This window comes from Poecilia reticulata, chromosome 19 (assembly GCF_904066995.2).
Source record: "Poecilia reticulata chromosome 19, P_reticulata-male-v2, whole genome shotgun sequence".
Taxonomy (NCBI): Eukaryota; Metazoa; Chordata; class Actinopteri; order Cyprinodontiformes; family Poeciliidae; genus Poecilia; species Poecilia reticulata.
The window spans coordinates 5,712,480-5,732,326 of record NC_088848.1 but is presented as its reverse complement, the minus strand read 5'-3'; the positions used below and the strand labels follow the sequence as shown (position 1 = coordinate 5,732,326).

At 38.5% G+C, this 19,847-nt stretch overlaps 2 protein-coding genes across 2 annotated transcripts; both read left to right on the top strand.

Annotated features, from left to right (window-relative positions):
- The first annotated feature begins 449 nt into the window (after positions 1-449).
- On the top strand, positions 450-13,806 carry smarcd2 (SWI/SNF related BAF chromatin remodeling complex subunit D2). The gene is made up of 13 exons (XM_008436740.3): positions 450-1,146; positions 2,971-3,164; positions 5,142-5,184; positions 5,278-5,400; positions 7,280-7,399; positions 8,079-8,174; positions 8,624-8,725; positions 8,821-8,982; positions 9,343-9,440; positions 9,602-9,737; positions 9,822-9,944; positions 11,271-11,372; positions 12,636-13,806. The coding sequence occupies exons 1-13, from the start codon at positions 994-996 to the stop codon at positions 12,687-12,689; spliced, it is 1,506 nt and encodes a 501-aa protein (XP_008434962.1). The 5' UTR covers positions 450-993; the 3' UTR covers positions 12,690-13,806.
- Positions 13,807-14,874: 1,068 nt separating this feature from the next.
- On the top strand, positions 14,875-19,804 carry psmc5 (proteasome 26S subunit, ATPase 5). The gene is made up of 11 exons (XM_008436739.2): positions 14,875-15,016; positions 16,114-16,185; positions 16,270-16,339; positions 16,424-16,521; positions 16,601-16,657; positions 16,730-16,960; positions 17,614-17,740; positions 17,831-18,021; positions 18,695-18,793; positions 18,873-18,983; positions 19,565-19,804. The coding sequence occupies exons 1-11, from the start codon at positions 14,993-14,995 to the stop codon at positions 19,703-19,705; spliced, it is 1,221 nt and encodes a 406-aa protein (XP_008434961.1). The 5' UTR covers positions 14,875-14,992; the 3' UTR covers positions 19,706-19,804.
- Positions 19,805-19,847: the final 43 nt, after the last annotated feature.

Sequence of the window (19,847 nt, the reverse complement as noted above, 5' to 3'; positions counted from 1 at the left end):
CATATGCACTAAGCCCCATTTACCCATAAATAAAATCTAGCAAAGTACCTTCAGAAGTCTGGCATTTTAGTAAATAGAAAGCACCTGTGGGTAATTTTATTTCAGTATAAATCCAGCTGTTTGAAGCTTTTGAGAAGTTTCTCGCATATCTGTTGTTTGTTTCATTGTCTGAAATGTAAATCCAGCAAGATGGGTTCTGTCAGGAGAAATAAGCCAGAGTTCAACCAAAAGTATTGTGAGCACCCAAAACGTTTTGACTGATGGCTTAAAAGGTCAATGCAGCGGAAATAACTTTCGTTTTTAAAGATAATAGTAATAAGTAAATTATTTCTCTCATTATTGAGGCATTTAGCTAATAGAAATTAACTAATTCTAATTGTTTCCCCCGTTCATTATTTTTGAAAAATAGGTATGTTTACTTTGAAAGAATAAGTTGAAGCATTTTTGTATTGAAAAAAGGCGAAGACGTTAACAAAAATTGGAACTGTGCGGAAAGCCTGACAACATTCGATATTTCCGACGGCACTTGAAGGCACCGCCGGTGTCTCGTGTGTGGGCAGTGCTCAGACCGAGCAGTTGATTTGGCTTTAGGACTCTGAATTTGTCTGAAGTCAGGCGCTTTGGAGAGGGCGCCTGGTGAGGCAGTCAAGTCGGTGTAAGTTGGGCATGTTCAGGAGGGCAAACACAGGCGGGAGGTGAGGAAAAACAGTCAGCCCTGAGTTGGTGAGTGAGGAAGTGAGGGGGCTTTACAGACGCAAAAAAACAAACAAACCCGGAACTCGAAACGGTCGGAAACGAGCTAACATCGGCTAGCTTTTCGTTGACAGTGTGTTTGCTGTCAAAGCAGCCGCAACACCGCGGAGGAAGGCGGAAGGCTCTCTTACGTTGAGCGCTTCTTTTTAAAAAAACCTTCCGGGCTTTTATTTACACATTCAAAACCTCCTTGAGTTTCCGTCACTTTTATTTTTTTTAAACCACTTGTGGATCCAGAAGATGGCATCAAGAGGGGGCTTCCCGGCTCCCCAGATGAATCCGACTGTGAGCCCCATGAATGTTGGCCATATCGCGGGCATGAGGATGCCTGGGATGCCGCAGCCTCCCGCGGGTTACCCCCGGAGCATGACCAGCACTCCCCAATACCACCAGGTTTGAACTTCCTTTTTTTATATTTAACCGCCATTTACTTAGTGAATCAAGTCAGTTTTTTTTCTTAAGATTTATAATTTGAGTTGCTTTGTATTAAACTCTGAATTTAATACAAAGTTATAGAAGTATATAATTAATTTTCGATGTGTTAAAATTCCACATTGTTGATGGCACTTCCGCCTTTGAAAGACCTCTACACTACTTTCCTGTCATCTGTTAAATTGCCACAACTCTTTGCTGTAACTTTATTTTTTCTACTGAAATTTAAGATGCTTTGCGTATAATTAAATATTTAAAAAATTATACAATAAATGTGTGTTGTTCAGGTATGAAGGAGAAAGTCACGTGGTTGCCCTTAGCATCCTGTCAGTTAGTGAAAATAAGTTTATCATCACCACCATCTGCCCCCAGGGCAAGCCTGCATATATTATCCCACTTCTACCATCTGCAGGTTCATATTGTTGAAACTGGCATGCACAAACACAGCAGCCATCTCTTTTGGCAGTTAAAACATGCAGGGCTTCAGTTGTTTTCTTGAGATCAGATAAAGACGCATGTTCTACACTTTCTCATTACATTTCAGCTTAAAACCTGAAAATAACATCCGTCCAGAATATATATACATCCACCATTCATATTTTTGTTTTTCACAATACAACTGTATTTGCTGAAATATTTGAAACAAAAAACGTGTAACCGAATTTAGTTAATTTAGTTTGATGCAGATAAGCAACAGCTTTTTTGACCTCAGTTAAAGTTTAATCTTAAGGCATAATTTAGAAGTTTTTTTTATGAATACACATAGTTAGTAAAATAGGGAATAAACAACTTTTACATAAAGTAGTAGTTTTAAATTGAACCAACTTATAGTTTTGGGAATTTTTTTCAACCATTTTAGCCAACCTGCATTCAGTTATTTTGCTAATTGTTTGTGAACTGTAGTTTTAATGACTGATAATTGTATTTCCTTTAATTTCCATGCACAAAACTGTCAATTTTCCAAGACTGCAAATATTCTGAACCCCTTAAAATCTCGTCACTCTGCTACTTTCTACTTTATGTCATTAGAGACTTTTTTTTCAGTTTTTTGTCTTTTTTAAAACCCCAATTAAACCATGTCTAGTTTGGGTTAAGACCCTCAACCATTAAACTCCCAGAGAAGTTTTTTTCTTGATTCTAGCACTGATCAACACTTGGGTTTCCACATGTCTTTTGTCAGAAATGAAAACTGGAATCTTCAATACCACACCATTGTATCAAACAGAGGAAATCACACTTTGACACTTTTATTTATCGTCGAAACTTATGATAAAAGATGGTGCTGTGATTTGGGGACAAGTCACAATGGGTTTTAAGGAGTTTGAAGACCAACCAAGTAACTAAAGCTATCATTCCTACGCTTTTCTTTTGGCCCGCTGCAGCCCTGCTGAAGGGGAATATTGGATTAAATTTAATAGAAATCACTCAACATTAGAAATATTAACTTTTTCCGAACAGAAGAGAGGGTTTAGATGGCCAAAATGTCTTGCTATTTACGATAAACTTGAAATCATGGTTGTACTCTGACTGCGGTACGGCAGAAAAAATAGTCTTGCAGAGGATAGTGAGCGGAGCTCTGAAGGGTTAATACAGTTGCAGAACCAGCAAAGTGCTTTAGCTTTTTGCCTCAGGCTGTTAAAACTCTTATGCTGCTGTTATTTTATGTTTTATTCATTTTGTGTTTGACCTATTTTATGTTTTTTTTGCACAGATCTGTAGTTTTATACCATTAACTTAGCAATACTTTCATTTGTCAATCTCCCTCTTTTTTTTTATTCACTCCAGCGATCTGGGATGCCCCCTAGCAGATTGGGGGGCCTCATAGGATCCATGGGGGGTCAGATGCCAGGCCCTTCGTACGGCGGTGGCAGCATTCCGATGCGTCCAGGCATGGGCCATCCTGGCATGGACGCCTCAAGGAAGCGCTTCCTTCAGCAGCATCAGCAGCAGCAGGAGGCGCTGGGAGGCCCAAGAAGAGGGTAAGTTATGCAAAACAAGTTCAGCTGCATAATTTGTAAATTAAGTAATATAATTGAAATGATTTTTTTTTCTGTAATATGTAGAAATTAAAACAATCAGGAGTATTGTAGCTGTTATTTGATCACTTTTGTAAGGGTTTGATTTGGATTTTAGCGGATTACGACTTCTTTTAAAGGAGTATCAATAACATCAAGATACTTAATTTTTTTATGTTTCGAGGTTCTGTCATAAAAATAACATTTCCATAAGATAGGACAAGGATGTTAATTGATTATTCTGTTGATCGATTTTAAAACAAAAATCGAAAAAGCTTTTTTATATACAATATTAGAAAAAACATTAGCAGAGGCAAATAAACAAATTCCTTTTTGAAAATTTTATTCCCCAAAATACAATAATATAGCATTCCCTTAGTGAATTTGAACCAAGTGAAGCTAAATCTGCCACTCAGAGAGTTTTGGGTTGAACATATTTGCAGACAAAAGTATTTTTATCTTAAATTCAAAATATATTTTGTACAGTTTTGGCTTAGTTACTGCTGAATGTTTTTTCAGCAAATGGTCTCTTTTTGAATCTCTATACTCCCGATCATTCACGAGTACTAAAGGTGATGATTATTTCAATAATCGTTCGCGATTAATCGTTTCAGCTCTGCAGTGCTGTTTCTCTCTGTATGACTGAAAACCTACAAAGTGAAATCCCTTAAGTCAGGATGCAGTGGTAAAAAAGATTTACAGAATATCTGCATTTCTCTTTTCCAAGACAGTTACTCATTACATTTTTTTGTAGATTGAAAACTGTAGAAGCTCCATGTTAAAATATGTTAATTATTTTCTACAACAAAAGCTGACTTACTGCTATGATTCCTCCACTAACTTTTTAAAACTATAAAGCCATAAGGAGTCTCTCAGTCATAGTCAATTTTCACCTATTTAAATGTTTTGTGTGCATGACAGAGAGAGCAGTTGGTATTACACCGCTCTGCAGGTAAACAGATTTTAAAAAAAGTGCCGTTTTAAATGTTAGCGCTTTGTTTTTGCATTGAGCACTATTAGCACAGTTAGTGCGGTTAGTACTAATAACTGCAAAGATCAGTTTGTGTGTATTTGCTGGAGAGTTTATAGACTTATACTTTACGTTAAGCTTCCTGATGTCCAACTCTTCGATTTTGGTAGTAAATTAAAAACATCTCGCTAACTTTGGATGTTCTTTCCTCAGTAGTAACTTCTACACTGAAGGTTGCTGCTGTCAGTGACTTGGCTTAGTTTTGGTGCATTCACTGATCAGAAAAAAAGATCGGATTCTTAGTTTTTGACCTACCATTCAGAAATCGGTTACGATTCTGATCATCAAAATGTTTTATTTTTGATTTTTTTTTTTTTTGTGTGTGTTTCCTTAAAGTCGTGATCCTTAAGAAAATCCCTGAAAGTGGCTGCAGTGTTAAAACTCCCAGTGACACGAAGAGCCCAGTGTCTCATGACTGGCCTTTGGCTTTCAAAGCAACAGACACAAGAGACTATTTTTGACTTCAAACCGCTTGGTGACGCCACGCTTATGAAAGTGCTGTACCGCAACGTGAAACGACATTTACAGCATCGGCTTTAATGAATCTGCTGCGCTCTGGGGTTTATTTAGCAACACAGTAATGTTTATTAAGGAACGCCAAAGTGCTTAAAGCACCGTCCTGAATGAAAGGGGAGGGAGTTACTGTATAATTAGATTAAAAGAACAGATCAGCTCTTGTGTGTTGAGCAGCAAATGAACAGTCGAAACCTCAGGAAGATTTAATAAAGAGCTAAAGTTGGCTGTGATCGTGTGATTGCACTGTGAAGTTATTCCCCAGTATTTGATAATCAAATATGGTCTTTTACCGAGTTCCTGAGAAATTGGTTAACCAAAGAGTGATCAGATGCAACATAGAAGGGCTTGTTTCCTGCCAGTTAGTGAGCTCACTGTTGCTTTTCTGGTCGTTTTAGAGCAAAAAGGCGCAAAATGGCTGACAAGGTTCTTCCTCAAAGGGTAGGTATACGTTTGACCCAACAGTCATAAGTAAAAACAGCCCATCAAAGATGACTAGAGCTCACAAAAACTCGCCTTTTTCTCGGCCTTTAGATTCGAGACCTGGTCCCCGAGTCTCAGGCCTACATGGATCTTCTGGCCTTTGAAAGGAAGCTGGATCAGACCATTGCTCGGAAACGCATGGAGATTCAGGAGGCCATCAAGAAGCCGATCATGGTATCTCCTCTTCATTCACTTATTTTTGTGGATTTCAGGCTTTTCAAGCAGCAGAAACTCGAGTTAAGAAGAGCTGCTGGGCTTGTTTTTGTCTGAGAATCAAAGATTATTAGAAATATTCCGGATGTGCATTTCTTTGTCAGTTTATTTGCATAACAGATCTTCGGTTGATTCAAATTTGTTGTTGTTGACCAACGTGGTTCAAAGGGCTTTGAATGAAAGTGAAAGAGATCACTGTTAGGTTACGGAAAGATCTTTGATCCATTCTGAGAATAAACTCTGCAGTGTGAAAACTCTGGCTGTCCACCGGCAACAACAGCGGACCTTTTTTTTTTTTCTCAAAGAAACATCTGTCCCGAATTCAGCAATGAGATGAAAACTTTCCATGAAGTGGCATTTAGAAAAGAGTTCACAGGAACAAATCCTTAGTTTATCTCAAGTTGCAAACGATTCATTTAGTCTAGAATTAAAAGAACAGCCTAGATTTTACAGTAATTATTTGTGAAATGATACCGAGATTAATGTGTAGAGAAAAAAAGCACATTAGAGGCTATGATCCAAATCATAAAACCTCTTGAAAGCATGCATGGTTTCTTTGGATCACTGGATTATTGATTATGCAAAAGAAGGACTTGATGCATAAATATGGATGAATTTCCTGCTTAGATTCAACCAAGAGCGGCATGCTTAATATAATCTAAGAAAAAAACTGATATATTCTGATTCGGCTCAGTCTATCACCTGGAAGTGTTGCGATCAAGCAGCTGAGAGAACCTCCAATGATTCATGGCTCCTGGACTTTATGGCCTTTCAATCTATAGAAGATTATTAGTAAAAAAATAAACTTTGATCATAATAAACTTTCAAATCTAAACGTGATTATTCATACTCTAAAGCGTCGTCTCTACATAACATTTCTGGTAAAATGCCAATTAGTTTTTTTTTAAAAGTTGATCAGAGTTTCTAGAAACTCTTGATGAAATAATCAATGATTTTCTGTTTCCCTGAAGTCTAAATTTGAGCTGACATGATGTTATGCTGTGGATCCGTTTCTTTCCCCAAAGACTTCATAGCTTCATGGATGTTTTAAATAAAAACCTGGCACCACTAAACCAATGAACTAGTCATAATTGGGTTCTTTAATAGAAAACTGTCCACAAATATGGTTAAAATGGTTTGGCAGACACAAAAACGAGTCATTCACCTCTCAGTCATCATGTCTAAATCTGATAGAAAACCTGTACGATGAGCTGAGAAGAGAACAAATGGAAAAACTAATGAGTCTGGAGAGAAGTGTTAAAAGATTCCTCTCTTTCTGCTCCAACCTTGTGAAACACTACAGAAGATAAAACTGACGATAAGAACTATTTTAATACATCTTTTTGAGGTAATTGTATGCATTCACAACTCTACAAATATAAATAATGCTTTTAAAAACAATCCCAGTTGTAATGTTTTTCATTTGGATACTTATTTATTTATGCTTTTATTGAGCAAACATCGTCAGTCCTGACAACAAGAGCAGCTTTCGGGGTTTTTAAGCATCATGAATTGGAATTTATCGTAAAAATAATCAATTTATCATGATGAATGATGCGATAAATGTCCCTAATTCTAAAGCTGCACTTCGTATTGTTTTGTTAAAGAACTTCTTTTTTCTCCTATGTTGGATTTTTCCTGCATTTCTCCATTTAAGACTTGGAAAGCTCTTTATTTTAAGGCTTTTTTGACTCATGCCAGCGTGCGTAGAAGCTGCCATTTATCTGAAACAGGTTTTAATAAACAGCTGTTGCGTCGGAGCCGTTACGCCGGCCTGAATTTACAGCCTTTTTTTTTTTTCCTTTTTTTTCCCTTCTTCTTCTTTCTCCTCTTGACGCAGCAAAAGCGCAAGCTTCGCATCTACATTTCCAACACTTACACTCCCAGCAAGCCAGAGGGAGAGGAATCTGAGAAAGTGTCCTCCTGGGAGCTGAGAGTGGAAGGCAAACTCCTGGAGGAAGTAAGTGGACGGCGCAGCTGGGGAACCGGACTCTTCGTTTCTGTTTGGACGTTCGCTCGCTGCCTTCTGATTCCCTGTTGTTGTGTTCCTGCGAGTTGCAGTTGGTCCTTGGCTCAGAACGCGTAGCCAGATGTGCGTTTACAGCTTTCCCCTATCCCACCCCACAACAGCTAACGTTCTCACACACGCACACAAGCTCACACTCTGTGTTGAAACGCGGAATTGAAACCACTGGCCGTTGCATACCAAGAGCTGACATGCCTCCCCTCCCTCCATCAATTCTAGCCCGGCTCATTGTGTCATCTGGGGCCACAGAAGATGGATCTTTTTTTTTTCTTTCTGTTAATTTTTTCCCTCTTGCTCATTGGTTCAGGCATGCGTAGGAGCGCCGCATGGCGCAAGTGAAAAAAAGGAAAAGGGGATGTCAGGGAAGGAGTGAGAGGGGTCACGTTGAGCAAACAGGCTTTGACAGGGCAGCGAGCAGGCTGGGGGGGTGCAACAGCTTTTTCTACTCAACAGTTTGGTTCCTCACTCCCGATGTGGTCAGAGCTAAACAATGCAGTTGTGGACTGACACTGCAGAGTAAGGAAACACTGAGGCCAACGTGTTGTGCTGGCTTTTCACAGTCTTTCTGCTCTCTCTCTCTCTCTTTCTTTGTCTCTTTCTGTTTTTTTTCCAGCCTGGTAAGCAGAAGAAGAAGTTCTCCTCTTTCTTCAAAAGTCTGGTGATTGAGCTCGATAAGGAGCTTTATGGACCCGACAATCACTTAGTAGAGGTACGCAGCGATGATCCAGCTTCAAATGGATTTATATCCCAATAAAAACTTATATTAAGTGAAAAGAAGTGGTTTCTTTGTGTTTTCTTCATTTAAACAGTGTTTAAACATCCAAAGCAGCAGATATCCAATATTTACACCAGCTTACATGACTTTCAGTACTTATAAGTAATTACAAATACTTACTCATTATGCTAAGAAAATAACAATAATAAAATTACAAGAATAAAGTTGTGAAATTGAGAGAGTAAATTAGCATTACTGAACTGTTTTTTTAAAACAATTGTTCATCTTACATAATTTTTTTTAAAAGTTGAGTGCTTTGTAAAAACAATCTTTCACTGCAGGTCTTTTCAGGTTTGTTTCCACTAGTTTTCCTCACCCAGAATTTCAAATTTACACCCATTCTATCATCATTTAAGAGAATTTTGTTCGTTTTTCTTTCCTAGTGGCACAGAATGCCCACCACTCAGGAGACGGATGGTTTCCAGGTGAAAAGGCCGGGCGATGTGAATGTCAAATGCACTCTTCTGCTCATGCTTGACCACCAGGTAGCAAAACATCTCTGCCGCAGCTCTTTTTGTCATAGTTGAACATATTTTTTGTCAACCAAGACTCACTTTTGGCCAACATTTCTCCTGTTCAGCCCCCACAGTACAAGCTGGACCCTCGCTTGGCGCGTCTTCTGGGCGTTCACACGCAGACTCGGGCCAGCATCATGCAAGCTCTCTGGCTCTACATCAAGAACAACAAGCTGCAGGATAGCCACGAGAAGGAGTACATCAACTGCAACCGCTACTTCAGACAGGTCCGGCCACGGAGTCTCTGATGGCTTTAGATGTCAACCTTTTTACAACTTGTAAAATTTGTTGATTTTGACTCCTTGCGATACCAAAAAAGGAAACCCCTCCTCAACTTAAGCTTTCTTGCAGATATTTGGAGCCGTCACCCGCATGTCTCGGTCTGGGCATAGTGTTCTTTTGGTGATGCTCAGTGTTGTTTTTTTGTAAAGTTATATCATGGGATTGTGGCCCAAAAGTCCCAGCTTAGTTTTGTCAGAGCTGGCATTCATGAAGTTCAGTTTTATCCTTGTCTTGTCTTTCACATGTATTGCATGTATTTGCGTTTCTGAGGCATTTAACTGATTGATTATTGTGGCACATCTCAGATCTTCGGCTGTCCACGCATGAAGTTCTCTGATATTCCCATGAAACTAGCAGGCCTGCTGCACCACCCCGACCCCATCATCATCAATCACATCATCAGGTAAAGGAATAGTTATTGTCCAATCGCTGTTTGGGTCTTAATATACATTTCTTCTGAAATGAGGGACAACTGAAAGCTGTCCTGTTGTCTGAACTTGATTTTTCTTTGAAATCAAACCCTGATTAGCAGCAGCTCTCCACCTGCGTGTTTCTTCTAAATAGTGTGGACCCCACCGATCAGAAGAAAACGGCCTGTTATGATATCGACGTGGAGGTGGACGACCCTCTGAAAGGCCAGATGAACAGCTTCCTGTCCTCCACCACCAACCAACAGGAAATTGCTGCTCTTGAAATGAAGGTCAGACCTGAACAGTAATCCCAAAACGGTTTTAATCTTTATCATAAAACTGTTAGAGTGAAACCTTTCTGCTGCCTGCTACAGATCCATGAAACGATTGAATACATCAACCAGCTTAAGACGGAGAGAGACTTCATGCTGAGCTTCAGCAATAATCCACAAGAGTTCATCAAGGACTGGTTGAAGTCCCAGTGCAGAGATCTGAAGGTAAATAAGTGTAAACTTTTCTACCATCTTAACAACACAGGAGTCTTTATTGGACGTTAGTCAATCTAACATCTCTTGTGTTTATAGAAGGTTATTTTAATACAAACTAAAAATGTTTTTTATATACTGCGTGGAAGTTAAATTGTATAAATGGTATAAATTATTATTAGCCCTTAATCCTCCTGGTGGCACTAAAGTTGTCTGCAAAAGTTGGGATTAAACAGAAGAGTCAGTTGGTGGTTCGACAATGATTGAATACATTTTTTGAAAATTGTATCTTCTATCTTCTGTTCTGTTCTGTGAGTCTATATATATATATATATATATATATATATATATATATATATATATATACTTTGACCTTTTTGAATTCTACATCAAAAAACATTAATCAAAGTATGGAAAAATAAAAACTACTATAACTGATAAAAACTAAACTAAAACCAAGTAAAATTTAACTAATAACTACTAAAAACTAGCAAATGTGCCCTAAAAACTAATTTGACAAAAAGTCACAACAAAATGAAACTAAACTATAAATAAAAACTACTATAACTCAGTATTTTACTTTGTTAAAGTAGAACCTCTGTGAATGTTTAAAAATGTAGTGTAGCTACTTTAAGTGGTTTATTTGCAAATAATGATACAAAACATTAAAATTATTTAACTTTTCCATTTTAGCTGACATTAGACGTAGATAAAGCCATCTCCTGTGCTGGCAGTTACCATCAGACTTGATTAAGAAGCAAATTAAAACTAACTAAAGAGAGTTCTCCAGTTTGTAAATCGTTTATTGTAGATTAATTATTTAGCTCAGTTATTCAGGAATTTCTAATGTTCATTGCATTTCAAAGCTGAAGTCGGGGTTTAAATTAATCTAAAGCTCAGCTGCTCTGTTTCTTTAAGCAGGACTACAGAAAACCTTCACACAGGAACACAGCCTGCATTCATGAAACGCAAACTGTGATGTCAGCGAAAACACTTTATCCAATATATACAAAACTTCCAACCAAACCCATAATGAGGGTATGCTTAGGCAGCTCAAATTCATCATAGTTTAGAAAATAATTACACTCCAGCTAAGGAGTATCAGACTTGAAACAAAACGTCTAAAAACATGTCATGAGGTAAAACCTTTCGCCCACCAACTATGAATTTTGGGCTTTAAAGGCTTAACCTGTCTACATTTCATTTGTTTTCCTGCTCTTCAGTTGTGCTGCCTTTATTCACAAAAACAGGTTTTCAGGTTCCAAGCTTTGTGCTTAAAGGTTTTTGTAGGTTTGGAATATGGTTCACTGTGTTCATGAAGCGTTTCTGTTCCACCAGCTGATGACCGACGTAGCAGGAAACCCAGAAGAAGAGCGAAGAACCGAGTTCTACCAGGAACCCTGGGTTCCTGAAGCAGTGGGCAGATATGTCTATTCCAAAGTAAGTGCAAACTATCACTGTTTTTAGTGTTTGTTAAAGTTTATAGTCTAAATGTAAATTTTAATGCTATTTTAGACTCAATTTCATTTATTAAAAACATTCACCAACCTCCCCGTTCGTATCATCTTGATCTTGTGCCTAATGGCTAAGTGTTGTGAATTGTTGCTGTATAAATAAGCGGAGTTGAATTTTAAAGTGCTAAGCAAAGTGACAGGTTAAATATCAGATTGTTTTTTGTTGCTGTTTGCATACTCTAAACCACATGTGTCAAACTCAAGGCCCGGGGGCCAAATCTGGCCCACTATAGCTTTTTATGTGGCCCTCTCAACTCTAAAGTGACACATTAAAAGAATCGTCAAGATAACGGTGTGTATAAATATTATTTTATCAATCAATTTAAAGCAGTGGGGCTGCACAGTGGTGCAGTTGGTAGAGCTGTTGCCTTGCAGCAAGAAGGTTCTGGGTTCGATTCCCGACCCTGGTCTTTCTGCATGGAGTTTGCATGTTCGCCCTGTGCATGCGTGGGTTTTCTCCGGGTACTCTGGCTTCCTCCCACAGTCCAAAAACATGACTGTTAGGGGCAATTTACACAGACCAAAAAACCTATGTGTGAGTGTGTGTGTGTGTGTGCATGATTGTTTGTCCTGTCTGTCTCTGTGTTGCCCTGCGCAGACTGGCGACCTGTCCAGGGTGAACCCCGCCTCTCGCCCGGAACGTTAGCTGGAGATGGGCACCAGCAACCCTCCCGACCCCATTAAGGGGGACAAGGGTGTAAAGAAAATGGATGGATGGAATTTAAAGCAGTTTTTATCTGTTTACTGCCAAATTGCATAAATGAGTCCCTCCAGTTTCTTGAGTTATTATGGAAATTCACACAAAATCAACAAATCCCCGCACTTCTTTGTGCTAATGCTTGATTGTAAGTTTATTGCAGATTTTTTTGCAAAAATGGAGAAAAACATTGGATTGGTTTCTTTCTTCTACCAAACAGCTGCCTCAACCTTACTTAAAGTTTAGTTATTATCCATAATGATATGGCAAGAAATAAAAAGTTGCAAATATTTCTAAATTACTACCACAAACACTTTTTTAATGAAAAAAAAAAAATCAAAACAATTGCGAAATTCTGGATAGACTGAAAAGATGTTCAATATTATTTAATTTGAAGAAGTCATTTATATTTCAGCAGTTTAACCGATTTTATCAGTTGAGAACATTTATGATCATTTATGACATCTTTGCACTAAACCGTCTTTGTTTCAGGTGCAGCAGAGGAAGCAGGAGTTGGAGCAAGTGTTGGGCATCCGACTCACCTAAAGATGGATTCTGGAGTCTTCGTAGCCACTGGCCGGCTTCAGTCAGCTCATCCAATCTTGAATGATTATTCAAGATTGCTTATTTGAAACTGGAAATAGTTCAGCCATTCTTGCAGGTTAAAATGTTCAACACGGCCCTTTTTCTCTTAGCAAGAAAGAGGGACAAAAGTGATGATTTATGTGTTATGTAGTAAAGTATTTGCTTTGCGTTGTCCGTCATTGTGAGCCTTTTTAAAAAAGAAATGGTGCCTTGTTTTACATATTTTATATATGGTACACAATTCTGAAAACCGATAAGTGCTGGTGCTGTATTTTTTATTTTTTTTTTTTTTACCATTTTTTAGAGGGGTCTTTGCTCATATTAAAGAGAAGTAACATTTGGGGTGCTGTGGTGGTGCAGGGGGCAAAGCACGACCCACGGTGGTCACAGGTTCAATTCCTGGCCAGGACACATTTGCCACGTTTTCCCCCCTCTCATTATCGTCTTTCCTGTCTAACTACTTTTAAATAAAGGCCACTAGAGCCAACAAAACCTTTTAATAAAAGAGATTTAAATACCCAAAGTGCCCAGTGTCTAGTAACAAATGCTTCAAAGCATTTTAAAAATCACCATCCCATTCTTTGTAAGACATCAGAACAAAAAGCTCTTTTTATGCAAAAATAGATTTGAGTAATTTGTGCTGTTTATGTTTTTGATATTCTTTTCATATTTGATATGCGAGAAAGCAGTTCACTGGCTTTCTCCATTACCTTCTGAAGGTTCACATGCTGATTTTCTTTGTGTTTATCATTGTTTTAAGACCAAAAAGAGAAACCTTGGCAGACTTTGTGGAAGTTTATTAATAATTAATAGGGCAAATTCCAATGTGTTAGATCCAGTCAATCTGGAGCTTCATAAGCTCCAGATTGACTGGAGCTTATGAAGAGTTTAATTGAAATCCTCTGTAAAGGTTTGGACCATTCCACCGTATTGTGCCAAAATGCGTTATGTGAATAAGAAATGTGTACAAGTATTTTTGTAAAGCTTCTTTGTAAAATGTTGGCTTGTTGTTTGTTCAAAAGCTTTTATCTTTTATACATTTGAGGTATTTTTCAATAAATGTACTTGTAAATCTTAATGTTTTTTAAGTTGTTCATAAAGAGTTGAGCATTTCTGTGCAGTGCTTTCCATTGCACGGTCACGGCAGATGATAGCGATACCTCCTCCACTTGTGCTGTAGTCGCACTGCTGCGTGTTTGGGCTGGTCCCAGGGCTCAGGTTGTTCTGCAGGGCTGCCGTTTCAACAGGTATATCTGGTTTTACTCAAACACTACCACTCCTCAACTAAAAGCCAAGATAAATACAACCTTCCCCTTCTGAGTCTCGGCTTGGAAATTGACACCGGTTTGCAGCGGTGGTTCTCACGTTTAACGGCACGCTGGGCAAACCCAATCCCCAAAGAAGCTTGGTTGGCAAAAAAAGATTTTTAAAAATCTAATCGGAATCATAAACTAAAAACATTGATCTGTTAAAAATTTGTCTAGATTGACTGGTAATACTAAAAATTTTAGAATTAGTTTCACTGCACCTTTTTACTACACTAAAGCTACTTAAGTGAAATTTCTGGATACTCTCCAGTGAGTAAATTCATTGAATGAAGAACAAGGACATTTTACCCAAAACTGCATGAGATATGTTTTACATAAACCTACAGTTCATGCAAAATGGGAGCAGAGACCTTTTTTTTCTTAAAATATGTTTCTTTTATCTGCAGAGCCTACTGTGTCATGTGGAGGTCAAGTGGATTCATGGTAAACGCGTCAATGCGAGAACTGTTCTAAAAATATGTACATTACCTACAATCAGAAGTTTTACATGGTAAAAAATGATTTGGAAAAGTGCTTGAAATAGTGCTATTTGTGCATATTTTTATTTCAGTCTTTAAAATGTACACGTATCCTTTTTTTTTCCTCTTAAATCAGTCGTTCTGACCAGGTGCTCAGTACTTCAGTAGCATTTTTTTTTCTTTTTTTTTTTTTTTTTTTACCAAATACTCTTTTGCTCGAGTAATTTCTTAGGAAGCTACTTTTACTTGACTAAAATATGTTGAGGTATTGCTACTTTTACTTGAATACGATTTTTGGGTACTCCACTTCTGAGTAGTTTGTATAAAAAGTTTGGGGACCATTCGTTTAACAGAAAAAGTAGTTCCGTTTTATAACTTGAACTGCAGGGGGCGTTCTAAGTTATTTACTACAAATTCACATTGAAGAAGAAGCTCACCGGAAATACGACTGCGCTGAGGCGGACGCCGAAATTTCAAGATGGACGTAGACGGTGTCGATCAAGTAGGTGTTATTTTCGTTCGTTTTGTTGATTTTAATCATAAAAATAGTAGGAAAATCATATTGTAGCGCTTTTTGGTAAATAATTACTTTGAACCTGTTGTGTTGTGCCAGCTATTGGAGGCTTTAGTTTAAAAACCTACGGGATATTTTTTATTGAAAACAATGAATGTGTTGTGGAGGTTTGCTGTCTCATTGTAGCCGAGCCTGCTAAATAGCTGCAGGCTCGCTGTCAACTATATGCTTCGTTAACATTAACTTTGCTTCCTGTACCGAATATAAACAACTTCTTCACAATTGTAGTGTATGTTTATACTTTCAAGATGTATTGTGTTTTTATAAGCAACCAAGTTTTTGGCTTATCGCCTTTTAACCAAACGTTTACTCGGGTATTAGCTCATGCTAACAAATGATAATCAGAGTTAAAAGAAAAATTATTTCACCCTGGAGTCACTGAAATTTGTGTTTATGTGTAAATTTCAGTTGGATATTGAGAATCTGCACACTTTGGATTTGTTACTTTTACAAACAAGTGCTTTTAAAGTCCAGTGATCCACCAGTTTTCATAGATATCAGAATTAGCTCGATTAGACGAGGTTTTGTGCACACGGAGTTTGACTTCGACTTCAAAAGTACATTACATTTAAACGTAGACGAAATAAAATTAAAGCTAAGAGGAACAATATGTATCCAGTTTTTTTTTTTATATAGCGAAAAAATGACAGCGTAAGATGGAACAAATGATTGTTCTTTAGTCATTTTTGCTTCACATTGGAGTGTAAGTTGTTCAACATATTTTCACTATTTAGAAAAGCCGTTTTAAGGTGAAGGTAATTTCGTTTTTTCCTTACCCGACTTTTGCTGGTTTCATTAAGACCACGAATGTAACCGAAAAACTTATAGAAAACTTTTTAGTATTTTTGATCATCCCCTGTTGTTTCTAGCTTTGAATAGTCTCGCTTTTTTGATTGTTTTCATGCTTGTAAGATACAATAATATAAGCCTGACCCCTTTCCACTCTAAATGTAGTGTAAATAATTGTTCAGAGACAAACTCCTGCTGTAAAAGAAATGCATCTAAGGTTGCTTCTCCTCTGCCAGATGGAGACAGGGGAGTTTAAAGGTGGATCAGGTCTCCGACAGTACTACTTATCGAAGATAGAAGAGCTACAGGTGAGCGCGATATGCAAAGTTAGTGAAAACTCCTTCTGCTAAACGGTCAGTGCTTCATTTCTGTTGTTCTTTCTCTCATAACAGCTGACGGTGAACGATAAGAGCCAGAATCTGAGACGTCTGCAGGCGCAAAGGAATGAACTCAACGCCAAAGGTAGATTTTTATTTTTTAGCACTTTATTTTTTAAAAACTCACAGGGTTTGGATGCAAGCATGTTCACATGTCTTTGCCCGTCAGTGCGTCTGCTCCGTGAGGAGCTGCAGCTGCTGCAGGAGCAGGGATCCTACGTGGGGGAAGTGGTTCGGGTTATGGACAAAAAGAAAGTGCTGGTGAAGGTATGCAGCGCTCCGGGTCTGAACTGCAGCTTAATGCTTTCTCTGCCGTTTTATCTGACTTCTTCCTTCGTCCACGTAGGTGCATCCTGAGGGGAAATTTGTCGTGGATGTGGACAAGAACATTGACATCAACGATGTACGTATTACAGCCGATCAGTTTCAGGAGAACACATTTTCAGGTTTTATATTAATGTCACTTTTCCACCAGGTAACTCCAAATTGCCGCGTGGCTTTGCGTAACGACAGCTACACCCTCCACAAGATCCTGCCCAACAAAGTGGACCCCCTGGTTTCCCTGATGATGGTGGAGAAGGTTCCGGACTCCACCTATGAAATGATCGGTGGGCTGGACAAACAGATCAAGGAGATCAAAGAAGTCATCGAGCTGCCGGTGAAGCACCCAGAGCTGTTTGAGGCTTTGGGAATCGCACAGCCAAAGGTGGGTGAAGGTCAATGAATGCTTCTATTTTTTTGGTGTTTTACAATCAGTTTGGAGACCACTAGGGCTGAGCAAGTTTTCTGATTTCAATCGACTTATTTGTTTTCTAGTTTTCTTTTCTAAAATAAAAAATGACAGAAAAAATTTTCAAAACGTGGGTTTTATTTTAGTTGTACAACAGAGTAGTAGGATCAGGCTACAATAATTATTGTTTAATTACAGGAATGTAGGTTCATAGTCCTGTTACTGATAATCATTTGATGCTGATGTGTTAAAAGATGAAGTATTTTTATCAGGTATTATCTGTAAAAGTGATGCGGTGTAACTTTACAAGATGCTCAACATTCCTAATTTAAATTTTTTTTATTTTTATGAAATTACTGCTTCATTCTCCTAATATTACAACTTTTATCTTGTAATTAAAAAAATAAAAAATCATAGCTTCAAAGTCCAAATAAGTTGAAGCTGTGAAGGTTGCTTATCAAACAAGATGGCCGCCTTGGGCGTGCTGACATCACTCTGATAAACACGCCAGAGAGTGCATCAGTGAAAACAAAAATCCAGATTCTCCAAAACGTAAATCTTAAAATGCCATAAATTGGATTAATTGATTTATTGCCGCAGTAGTCAACAAAGTTTCTTGCTCGTTGCAGGGTGTGCTGCTCTATGGGCCACCAGGAACTGGGAAGACTCTGCTAGCCAGAGCGGTAGCCCACCACACTGACTGCACCTTCATCAGGGTCTCCGGCTCTGAACTGGTCCAGAAATTCATCGGAGAGGGTGACTTCCCATCGTCACATCTCTTATCAATCCTGCAGCCGAGTTCCTGAAACGTCTCCTAACTCTGTGTCGTCTCCGGCTCCGTTCCAGGCGCTCGCATGGTGCGCGAGCTGTTCGTCATGGCGAGGGAACACGCCCCCTCCATCATTTTCATGGACGAGATCGACTCCATCGGCTCGTCCCGCCTGGAGGGCGGCTCGGGTGGCGACAGCGAGGTGCAGAGGACGATGCTGGAGCTGCTCAACCAGCTGGACGGGTTCGAGGCCACTAAAAACATCAAGGTGACGCAGATCGGTTCGGTCCCACGACTAGAGGTTTAATGAGTGTACAGTGAAGTGTCCTGCACCATGACTAAGAAACCCACGCTAAAGTAATTGTGATGGCATATGTAATCAATTTAAAATAGAAAAGTTTTAGAAAATTATAAAATTCCCCCGTAACAGCTGCAACTAATTTTCTGATATCTGATATCACTTTTACAATTTTATGGCAGGTATTGTAAATATGTTCCCTTTATCTTCTGAAGGAAAAACAAACTCTAAGGACTGGCATTCAGAAAAATATGAAAATATACAATTTCAAATGCAAATTGACCACTACAGTTACATATTTGGCCTTCTAGATTTGCTTTTCCTGTTTGAGATGCTAAAGGTCAAACAGCGTTGGGGGCATTCTGAGAACAAACAGCCAAGAGAATATCATCATTGTAACATCAGAAATAATATTGCACATAAAGTATTACTTTAATAATTAACTTTTTTTTGTCAAACACAAGACAAAACGAAAGGATCCTTATGTGGATAAAAATAAGTATTGTTTTACAGTAATAACTTCCACACAGAAGAGTGTTTTACTTCCACCTGGTCTGTAAAATCTGATTTCAGGTCACATTTCAGAAAGCGGACGTTCTGCTTAGAGATGAAAAGCTGACATCATGTTTCTTTTCCCCTGCAGGTCATCATGGCCACCAACCGTATCGACATCTTGGACTCGGCTCTGCTCAGGCCAGGAAGGATCGACAGAAAGATCGAGTTTCCTCCTCCTAACGAAGAGGTTCCTATCACTACATTTTCTTAAAAAAGGGTCATTTATTTTATTTGCTTAAAAATGTTAACACTTCTGCGTGTAACAGGCCCGTCTGGACATCCTGAAGATCCACTCCAGGAAAATGAATCTCACTCGCGGCATCAACCTGAGGAAGATCGCAGAGCTCATGCCGGGAGCCTCCGGAGCCGAGGTCAAGGTGGGAATTACAGCCGTTAATCTGGAGAATTTAGCATCTGGAGGAGCAGGAACACAACTAAATCTGGTTTAGGGCTGAAACGATTAGTCGATTCTTGAAATAATCATCAACTAATTCACTAGATGATTAATAGTTAGCTGGAATATAGACTAAAAAAACCCATTTGCTGAAAGAGCAACATACTGAGAGCAGTAATTCAGCCAAAACTGTACAAAACTTTTATGCAAGATTAAAAATAAACAGTTTCAGCTTCACCTCATTAAAAAAAACCTATCAAGAACCTTTAGTTATTCTAGTAATCGGTTAATCCAAAAATTAACCAGTCATAGACTGTATCGATGTTCAGTCAAGCATTACACATATTGATGTTTAAAGTATTTTCTTTTAGCTACAAATTAATCCTTTGTTGCAAATGATCAAACGTTCAATTTTATGCTATTATTTATTTTAGTGCCTTTTTAATACTGTATGAAAAGGCTCTAGTGGTTAAATGAAAAACCAGCAGAATTAGGCAATTAGATTTTATCCGATTAACGGTCAGAATAATTGATTAGTAAATAATGTGCGTGTTTTGGTTTTAGGGCGTCTGCACAGAGGCAGGGATGTACGCTCTGAGGGAGCGGAGAGTTCACGTCACGCAGGAGGACTTTGAGATGGCCGTGGCGAAGGTGATGCAGAAGGACAGCGAGAAGAACATGTCTATCAAGAAGCTGTGGAAGTAAAAAAAGAAAAAAGTGTGGAGTCCCTGCACACGTTGCAAATACATATGTACATTTTCCTTTCTTTGTTTGTATGAGTCCAGAATTAAATGGTTTCCCTGATGATAGTTGGTTTGTTTGTTTTATTCCAAATATTTAATAAACC